The sequence below is a fragment of the Zerene cesonia genome, chromosome 6 (assembly GCF_012273895.1).
Source record: "Zerene cesonia ecotype Mississippi chromosome 6, Zerene_cesonia_1.1, whole genome shotgun sequence".
Classification (NCBI taxonomy): domain Eukaryota; kingdom Metazoa; phylum Arthropoda; class Insecta; order Lepidoptera; family Pieridae; genus Zerene; species Zerene cesonia.
In genome coordinates this window covers 811,524-822,284 of record NC_052107.1, presented here as the reverse complement: position 1 = coordinate 822,284, position 10,761 = coordinate 811,524, and the positions used below count along the sequence as shown (strand labels likewise).

The window sequence follows — 10,761 nt, the reverse complement described above, 5'->3', positions numbered from 1 at the left end:
AATTATTTTATAGTTTTTAGTTTGATGTGCTTGAAAAGCGTGTTTTTTAGTTTTTTTAAACTATATTTTATTATATAATAGAGAACGATTGTCTATTGCGGCATAATGTTGCCTAGAGGAAATATATTACCACAGATAATATAAACCTATACTAGATGTTACCAAGTATTGTCTTAATAAAAATTTATTACGACAGACAGTTTTACAACTTAGTTTCCAATAAAAGAAGCTAGCTTCTTGAAAACTTATTATTTCTAGTTTGTGAAGTTGTAACATACATGCAAGTTAGCTTTAAATTCACATAACTAGGCGGCAGTTTTTTAATTTCTCAAATAAATTTTCATCATTTTTATTAACCTTTTTCAAAGTAATTACAAAATAATTCAGCCTAATACATTTTAAATACGATTGTAGCGGTTTTCACATCATATTATTATATCCCATTATTATTAAACCACAACATGAATATGTACTTTGTTCAATTAGTCAAAAATTATAATCTTAAAAAACATTGGTTCTTAAACCCCCTCGAAATATTCATAGAATCAACGATTTAAACACTTGCATGTCAGACTACGCCTACAAAAAATATATGGCCAATTATAATTGCCGTTGTATTTGCTTTATTTCATGCAATATATTAAAGCTATATATCAAACAATTTGCATATATCTTAGTGCAGGAAACTTACCGCTTTGTTCTGCCCCGTTATATGTAAGAAAATGTTTATTAGTATTAATTTGCAACGTCTACAGAATACTCGTACCTACGGGATTCTTGTAACATTTGATTAAATGTTTCTTATTAATCTAAATTAAAACTTAAACTAAATTTGTATTACACAAGTTAAAATTAAAAATTATTTTATTACTTAGAGTTTGATAAATTAGACAAATGTTTTAACGGTGCTGTATTTTATACTACAATGCCTGTAAAGCTATTTCGAGTAGCTCACTATAAAATAAATTTTAATACGAAACAAAGTAAACCACTCCGAAATTACGTAGCTAGGCTTATTTCTCTATACATTGTTCAAGATCTCATTTCAAGCAATTTAGGTTACACACTGTACTTCCTACAGTCTAGCTTTAAAATTCATTGAAACGAGAACGTCTGCAGGGCAGAGCGAATACAAGCTCAAAGCAATGAATTTTTCACGAGATGTATTCAAACTTGTATTGTTCCTAATAAGACGATTGTTTGACAATTTGTATTAAAGAATGAGATGTTTTACTTGGTCCATTATTTTTACATATTAACAGCATGACTTTTGAGAGGTTAATAAGGCCTGAAGGTCCTGGGTTTGGTCCCCGTTGGAGACTTACTAAAATAAATTCTTATTTGGCAAAGTAGGCGTTACGAGATTGACCTGCTTACCACTAAAGGATGTAAAATGTATAAGCCCCATTAGGAGACACGGGACAGTATTTGCCTCGTACAAAACTCAATTCAGAATTTTTCGTATAAGCTAATTTAAAGCACAGTTAAAATAAATGAGTAAAAAGTAGTAAGTATTAGTTCGATCTAAGACAATAATGTTATATAATTTGTATCACACAATTTTTTAAAACCGATTCCAATATTTTGAATTGAGTGTATACAAAAAGCGTTGCATTATTGTTACATACTTATTTTATGATTACACCAAGCAGAAACAATATAAGAACGAAATTTTTTGCCAAGGCACATCCCACTAATTAGCTAATCCTAAAAATAATGAATCGTCTCAAGGGCTGACAAATAAAATGAAAAAGTGCTCTTTAGATTAGTGCGACAAGAGATAGGCACACATAATGACTGTAAACAAAGAAATGAATAGACACAAATACATATTTAAACGGTTACAATGTCTCACTAAAAGCTACATCTAAATAATGAGAGGTATATAATGATTGTTAATTCCGAAAAGACTCAACAAGACATAAATTGGTCCGATATTAATTTTCTATATGTCATCAATCGAGCATTTTATTACAGCGGTGAAATATATTGGGTATGTGGTACTACTATCGACTAATAATGCGAACAAAATGTGAAATTCATTCCCACAATGTAGGTGTATTTTATAGTGGCGCCTCTACAATTTTATGTTTCAGTGAATATATGTAGATTTTAATATTTTTTCCGAGTTCCATTACTATTTGCAATTTCCCAATAATTGTCACCAATTTATTTAAATCAAACGAACAATTGTAAATAAAAATCACTAAACGCCAGTAATCAACGCAATCCCGTCCAATCCAATTATGCAGTCTGCAGAACATTCCACTTCATTAACTGCCACTTGACTTTCGCTGATGGAATCACTGTTTTATTTGCTTTGGCCACATGTGCTGGCCGTAAGTTATTCTTGGTATCACAGAAGGGGGTTTAATTAGAAGGGCTCTGGTGGACAGCCATATATTCGATATATGTCTAAATAGTTGGTGCAAATTAGATCCGTAATCTGTGATGAAAAGTTTCATATTGAATACGAGTAACTGTATACTTGCATGTCGATTCAATTAACGATATTCTGTTGATGCTTCTTTGCATTTAACGATGCGGGAAAAACCTTCCTTAATTGTGTATTTCAGTAGGTAGGTTAATATATAAAGAGGAATATTAATTTCCATATTTCACGAAACGTGAAAATTATATTCTTTCCATCAAATAGGATTATAGGATGATGAAACATTTATAGCTCTGTACTGTATGTTGTCTGATACTGTAAAAGCATATTTGACTTTTGATTATTAGTATATTAAATTTATCGTGACATGTTAAAACATTTCTTTTACAAATAAGTAATAGCACGATAAAAAAAACAATTTATTAACGAATTACGAAATGCCCACAAACGATATTACAACCAACCTCGAATTTCAGACGAAGTGCGTACCGGCACCTACCGCCAGCTGTTTCATCCGGAACAACTTATCACTGGTAAGGAAGATGCCGCCAACAACTACGCGAGGGGACACTACACCATCGGCAAAGAAATCGTCGATGTTGTGCTGGACAGGATCAGGAAGCTCGCTGATCAGTGCACTGGATTGCAGGTGCGTTTTTTCATTATTCACTTAACCGTCATGTAATTTAAGTAACACGTTATTTAAATTAACAGATATCTGATAATAATATTTATTTATACGTAATAAACTATTTCAAAGCAAAACTTAATAATAATAATTATTATATGTTATTGCGTCCTTGGAACCTAAAAACAACACTCGCTAGATAAAAATGGTTCAAACATCACTAATACGAGAAAATGTTTCACTATCTACGTTTGATAGTACTCAAGAACTAATGCATAATTTGTGTGTCCAGGGATTCCTGGTGTTCCACTCGTTTGGTGGAGGCACCGGCTCCGGGTTCACGTCCCTCCTGATGGAGCGCCTATCCGTGGACTATGGAAAGAAGTCTAAACTGGAGTTCTCCATCTACCCTGCACCACAAGTAACTAATCATTCTTATAAAGACATAAACCATGAATTTAATTTAAGAGATAAATCAATTCTTAACCATACTTTTCACATGATTTAAAACTCTCAATTTAAAGAATGACTTAGCACTTCTTGTGAAGATAAAAATTTTAGACTTTTGTTGATTTTCGCATAAACATAAAAAATCCATTACTACACCATTATTATATGCAACAGCAAATTGCAATAGGAAGTTGCAAAATTTATTGTTTAGTTCATAGATTAAGAATATCTCTCCTTAGGTATCAACAGCAGTGGTGGAGCCGTACAACTCCATCCTCACCACGCACACGACCCTGGAGCACTCGGACTGCGCCTTCATGGTCGACAACGAGGCCATCTACGACATCTGTAGGAGGAACCTGGACATCGAGAGGCCAACCTACACCAACCTGAACAGGCTTATTGGACAGGTGAAGGGAAATAAGATGTGGGGATATTCTATGTCCATATTTAGACCATCACTACCCATCCTCATCCACTCAATCTGTGTCGTCTGTGTTGTACTAAAAAAGAAATCACTATGAATTTTTATATGGTGCTTGAAGAATAATTTGACCAAAAAAACAGGTCCCGTAAATATTAAAATTAATATTTGAATATCTTTGTGATCTGTTTCTACCGTAACTTACTGTCCTTTTAACACACCACGAGATGGGCATATTCTGCAAATCTTAGATTTATCTGTTATTTTCTCCTACAGTGGACTTTAAAGCACTATAACACACATTTCATCTCGTGCAGTCCCCCTCGTACCCCATCCCCAGATCTCGTCCAGCTCTTGAACCTCGAACTTTGTCTAGAAATCGTGAAGAATTAGAAAACACATATGCAGGCTCCTCGAACCTAACCACAGATCGTGTCCAGCACGTGAACCTCTAACCTTATCCAGAGATCGTGTCCAGTGAACCTCGAAACCCATCCCCAAATCGTGTCCAGCTGTTGAACCTCGAACCCCATCCCCAGATCGTGTCGTCCATAACGGCGTCGCTGCGGTTCGACGGCGCGCTGAACGTGGACCTGACGGAGTTCCAGACGAACCTGGTGCCGTACCCGCGCATCCACTTCCCGCTGGCCACCTACGCGCCCGTCATCTCCGCGGAGAAAGCGTACCACGAGCAGCTCACCGTCGCCGAGATCACCAACGCCTGCTTCGAGCCCGCTAACCAGGTGACTTCTGGGACCTTCTGACCTGGTGACCCACTTGATAGCAAGCGATCACCGCCCGTTAACAGAGCAATGCCTCTGCGAATGGGGTCCCACCTCCCGTGAACATTTGGAGAGAAGGTCGATTGCAGACCTTACACCTTGGATTTCCGACTTTAAATTGGAAAGGGTTTGAGAATTGACATGAGGAATAAGAGAAAGGACTGGGAAGGGTAGGAAAAAAGAATATGGGCCTCTGGCTCGCGCGCTTAGTTGTGACAAATTCAAAATTATTTACTGTTATTCTTTCTTTCTTTCTAAATTATATGAAAGTGACAAAATAGATAAAACATTTATACCATTATTATTTCTACCGAACACAATAAGTACTTTTAACAAAAAATTGAACGGCCCTTAAATTATCAGAATTTGACCACACGGGAAGCACCAGCTTCCAAATAAAAGACCCATCAAAATCGGTTTACCGAGTGAAAAGTTACAATCGAATTGAGGACCGCGTTTTTGAAGCCGATTAAAAAAACACATAACAGCTTCTAAATTATTATTTTTTAAATAACATAATATCACTCAATACATAAGAAATATAGACAAATAAGAAATCCAGAAAAACATTCAATTTGCCTTAAATAGGAATATAAATTAAGCGCATTGCAGGTAGGACCTTATGTAATATTAATTCCGCTGGCCGGGGTCCAAAAGCTTTCCCTCATAACTTTTATGACGTTCTCGAGATTTCGACGCTTGTACCATGTATTTTAACTACATTTTGCCCGCGGCTTCGCACGCGTTAAATTCGGTTCAGTCTAATAGATGTTAATATACATATAAACCTTCCTCTTGAATCACTATATCTAGTAAAAAAATCCATCAAAAACGTTGAGTAGTTTTGAAGATTTAAATGTTTATGTATGTACATAGGGACAGAGAAAGCGACTTTGTATTATACTATGTTGTGATGATGCTATAGAAATTTGATTCAGCTTGGAATGAAAATTTTATGGACCCCGTGGACCTATACTACTTTCTCTACCTATACTATCTATCTACCTGTCTATTATTATTAACTTTATAGTCAAATTAGTAATATAATTAATTAATGTGTTCATTCGCTATTTACTACAAAATGAATACTGATTGAGAAGTAAAGAAAAGACCGGCGTAGCCTATCTGTCGCGTTTTATAATACTATAAAGGTCTTAAAATATATATTTATGATTCATTGAAACTTAGAATCTAAGTCGACTCCAAGTTAGTTACTTAACATTAATTAAATATCTATATAGGTATTTAATTTAAAGATATACTAGCTGTGACCCGCGGTTGAAACCGCGTAAGTCCGTATCCCGTAGGAATATCGGTTGAAAGTCGGTTTCAGTTGTCCAACTATCTACGAAGTAAAATAGTATTATTATTCACCAATAGATGTCAGGAAAAAAAACACGAATAAAACACGAATATGACATTTTCTAAAAAAAATTCCTATTTATATCGATTTATCGCCCCGAAACCCCCTATACACTAAATTTCATGAAAATCGTTGGAGCCGATTCCGAGATTCCAATTATATATATATATATATCTATCTATATATCTATATATCTCTGTGAATTCCTTTCTGGTGTAAAGTAGTTTTAATATATTACTTTTTTTAAGAGTCAAATCTGATATTGGTTTAGAAAATCTGATATCAACGACGTGTATGCCGCTTTGTGTTTCTCGTAAATTTATTAAAAATTGTTTTCTTTTTACAGATGGTGAAATGCGACCCGCGCCACGGCAAATACATGGCGTGCTGCATGTTGTACAGGTCTGTATCTAGATTAATATTAACTAAGTAATGTCCCCCCGTGACCACGCTCGCTGTAAAGTGTTCGAAACGTCGGCTTGATAATTGAATGAATAAATCGCGTTTTAAATCCGTTAAATTTTAAAATTTCAAAATGTATAAAACTCGCGTAAAATCAAACACAAGAAAATACTAAGTAATGTAATAGTACTTTTACAGTACCTTTGAGGTTTACCAAGCGAATGGTGGTAATAGTTCGAAATAAAGAATTGTTTGGACATTTATCATTGAAAAGTAAATCTTAGGTTTTACCGGAAAATCTTAGGATTTATCACAGTTCGGGTTATTACAGTAACATATATAGTTTAAAAGCTTTATAATATTAGTATAGATGAATTCTTATAAAACTCTCAACAACAGAGGCGACGTGGTTCCCAAGGACGTGAACGCAGCCATCGCGACCATCAAGACCAAGCGGTCCATACAGTTTGTGGACTGGTGTCCCACTGGCTTCAAAGTGAGTGCTTTCCGACATTTTAATGTGATGTTTTGTGGGTCATTTACAGATATTGCGAGTGAATATAAAGAAAAAAAGCCTTGAAGAAGGAAATGCTTACTTTCCATTTATTTCTTTAGGAAATCTGGTATATAAGCTGAATAAAATAAAAATCATAAAACGACAACTTTTACTATGACACTTAATAAGGGGATGCAATTTGCATGGGACTTCGGAAAATTTTAATGTCAGAGTTCTGAAAAGTGATCTAATAACTCCTGATTATAAATGATTAAAAATATATTTCACATACATTTCAGGAATTGTTATAAATTAACTCACACTATATAATTTGAGAAAGAAAGTATTTTACGAGTTTTACATAAACAAAATTTATTTCAAGTTTAAATCAAAAATTATGTAACGTAATGACTTCTATATTTAAAAAGTGATAAAATTATATAATTATATTATGAAATAGCATGTTTGATGAATAAAAACACATTTTAATCAGGAGACACAGTAATGAGACTGTCGCTTTAGAATCTTTGAAAATTGCTTGGCATCTTTTTACATGATCAGCTCCGATCAATATAACAGGTAGGTATATAAGTGGATGTCCTTCAGGTGGGCATTAACTACCAGCCGCCGACGGTGGTGCCGGGCGGCGACCTGGCCAAGGTGCAGCGCGCCGTGTGCATGCTGTCCAACACCACCGCCATCGCGGAGGCTTGGGCCAGGTGAGTGCTCTCATGCCCCACCTTTTGCTGCCATGACTTCAAAATCCTTTAAAACCTCATTTCAGACCTACCCAATATACCTTCAATATAAACAACGAGTGGTCCGCCGTGTCTTCGCCCGTGGTACATATATAGCTTATAGCCTTCCTTTCCTTTTCTAAATGGGCTATCAAACCCTGAAAGAATTTTTCAAATCGGACCAGTCCAGGTCCTGAGATTAGTGCGTTAAAACAAAGAAACAAACAAACAAACTCTTCAGCTTTATAATATTAGTATACGCTATTTTTAGCAAAAAACTCAATCGTCCCAATATGCTAGGATTAAAATAACTTCCAAATAACGAATCGTCAAAATCGGTTCACCTAGTAAAAAGTTGTAACTTAATACACACAAAAATATAATCGATTGGAGAACCTCTTCCTTTTTAAGTCGGTTAAATATCATAAAAATCATTGATCCGTTAGAGTGAAAAAACAGATTTTATTAAAGACCTACATCCCTCGCTATTTACTATTCCTAAATACCATGGAGGTTCTGAATTCATTTCCTTCATGTAAAATCAGAATTTAGAAATGTCGATACTATACCTGGTATGCGGATAAAACAAATCTGTGTTACTCTGTCTATGTGTACGGCATAAAATAAACTTATAATTACCATGTGATATAATAATTGGTACTTACATATTTATAATTGACCCACAATTCCCACAGACTGGACCACAAATTCGACTTGATGTACGCGAAGCGCGCGTTCGTGCACTGGTACGTGGGGGAGGGGATGGAGGAAGGGGAGTTCTCGGAAGCGCGCGAGGATCTCGCGGCGCTCGAGAAGGACTACGAGGAGGTCGGGGTGGACTCCACCGAGGGCGAGCTGGATGAGGACAACGAGTACTAGGCTGGGGGGTGTGATGTGCGATAGGTATCTGCCATTACAGACAGGCCTCTACTATCGACCAAGTGTAATATTTAGTTAAAAAATGACAGCTATCTATCTGTCCTATGATGTCTTAAAATAAAAATTTATGTTTTTTATAACACAGAATTATAGTCGATTCCACGTTCATTACATACATTAATACATTACATGTGTAGTGTAGAGAATACCTTATATGTTCTTTTTTTTAAGTGGCAACTCTAAGTCCCTACAAAAACGGATTTCACAAATCTCAATATGTAATATTTTATCGAAACAAGAAATCGCACATCACTACACAAACTTGACAGCAACAATGTTGCCAGCAATAATTTTTTTTTCAATTTTCTACTAAATAAGTAACAAAATAATAATAAGGGTAATATGAGCTTGTAAGAATGCTTATTAACAGTACAAACTTTTGAAATATAATTTCCATTTGAAATCCAAAGTTTGTCTATCTGTAACAATTGTATGAATTTATTTGCAGTATGCATTTATTAATTATAGAAATCGTGATAATTATAAGATATAGCGTTTTAATTTTTATCAAGATAACTTATTAGATTTTTTATGTACTACAATATTGTATCAATATTAATTTATTTTTAATGCACAATAAAATTTTACACTTATATTTCGTCGTTTTATTTTCATTTCCTGTTATTTATTCGATAATATCGTGAGCATATAAATTAATAATAACTTTTTGGGTTGTTGTGTATTTTCAACCATTTTCAATCAAGTCCAACGGATATTCAACATTTTCACTGAAAGAAAATTTTAATTATGGAAGTAGGTAAGGAAATTAACTAATTAAAATTTTTAATCTATTTAGTACTAATCTATCAAAGTTAAAATTATTATTGAATAAGAAAAAAACACATTAAAACTTCTTAATTTATTTACATACTCCATTTCCACTACATAATGGGTAAGGTAAGGAAAGACTATATATAAAGCCTTTATAAAAACTTTATTGCATTGTACAACATTAACAAAATGACTTTTATACATTAATGTGTGTACATTATAATTGTATACTTATAAATAATTACCTGCAACATATCTATAAATGAGTAAATGTTTAAAAAAATAAATAACTTTTAACAGTTGTGACAGTAAAAAATAGCAGCAAATAAACTTTCAATAAAAAAATAAACCTTTAAAGAATAAGAAAATTATACCACAAAAATATAAAAACAAAACATTGGTGACAGAGTAAATAATCGTAGCTAAGTAACCTTTTTACCATGCCAATTGAAATTAAAAAATGTATAAGTAAAAAAATTAATTAAAATTCATCATTGTATGTCAATTAGACAATAAAAAATAAAAGGCACTTAATCTGTATTATTGAAAGTATCAAAGAAATATTGCATAAAGTAGTAGCAAGTCAATCAAATTATAACAAAGTTTATGATTTATTGCATTGAAATCCACCTCTTCCGTTCATTACCATAGACCAGAGGACATCGAGTTAGTTATAATCAATAATACATATAAAAGTTTAGAAATAATAAAAAAACGATTGTTTATTCTGTCACCCAGTACATAAACCGGCTTCTTTTGTGTGCCAACGACACAAGTTAAAATACGGTAAATTATATGATATTTGCACCTGTATTTAACTAACTTGGCATGTGAATAACTCTCAAACAAATATTTTATTAATGTATAAATTAACGAAAATAACAATATGCATAATCTATCTATATATTATTTATCTACATAAAGAGATCACCAATAACAATGTTTAGTACAAATGCCTTTTAAATATTTAGCACACAAAAAGTCAGCTTAACTTTTATTATCCTTTATAAACATACAAAAAGTTATTAAAAAAGAGTCTACATAATAAATGCCATTATTTTATATTAAGTAAAATATAAATATTTAATCACTTTTCAAAACGTTGATTTCTTCTTGAAAACATTAAATTATATCCGAAAATTGAATTCAAGTACTTAAAAGAATATGTTAAAAAAATAATTTGTTGAGAAAGAGACAGAGCGATGATCCTGCCAACAATATCTTTCATACATAACAATAGTTCAGTTTTTATACCACAATGTTATTAAAACGACTTATACATATATTATTTAATCATATGTATAAAATTTAATAAAAGGTGTATATTTCATTTGTACTTTACAAACTGATCAAATAAAAGAAATGATACTAAAAATA

At 33.2% G+C, this 10,761-nt stretch overlaps 1 protein-coding gene across 1 annotated transcript in view; it reads left to right on the top strand.

The window, feature by feature from the left end:
- Positions 1-8,652, top strand: part of LOC119840451 (tubulin alpha-1A chain-like) — a 23,397-nt gene extending 14,745 nt beyond the window's left edge. Inside the window, exons 3-10 of the mRNA XM_038367073.1 lie at positions 2,869-3,041; positions 3,313-3,441; positions 3,710-3,880; positions 4,434-4,637; positions 6,386-6,441; positions 6,841-6,937; positions 7,544-7,656; positions 8,370-8,652. Of these exons, the coding sequence (XP_038223001.1) occupies positions 2,869-3,041; positions 3,313-3,441; positions 3,710-3,880; positions 4,434-4,637; positions 6,386-6,441; positions 6,841-6,937; positions 7,544-7,656; positions 8,370-8,553 (1,127 nt within the window). The 3' untranslated portion in view covers positions 8,554-8,652. The remainder of the gene's footprint in view (positions 1-2,868; positions 3,042-3,312; positions 3,442-3,709; positions 3,881-4,433; positions 4,638-6,385; positions 6,442-6,840; positions 6,938-7,543; positions 7,657-8,369) is intronic.
- The last annotated feature ends 2,109 nt before the right edge of the window (positions 8,653-10,761 follow it).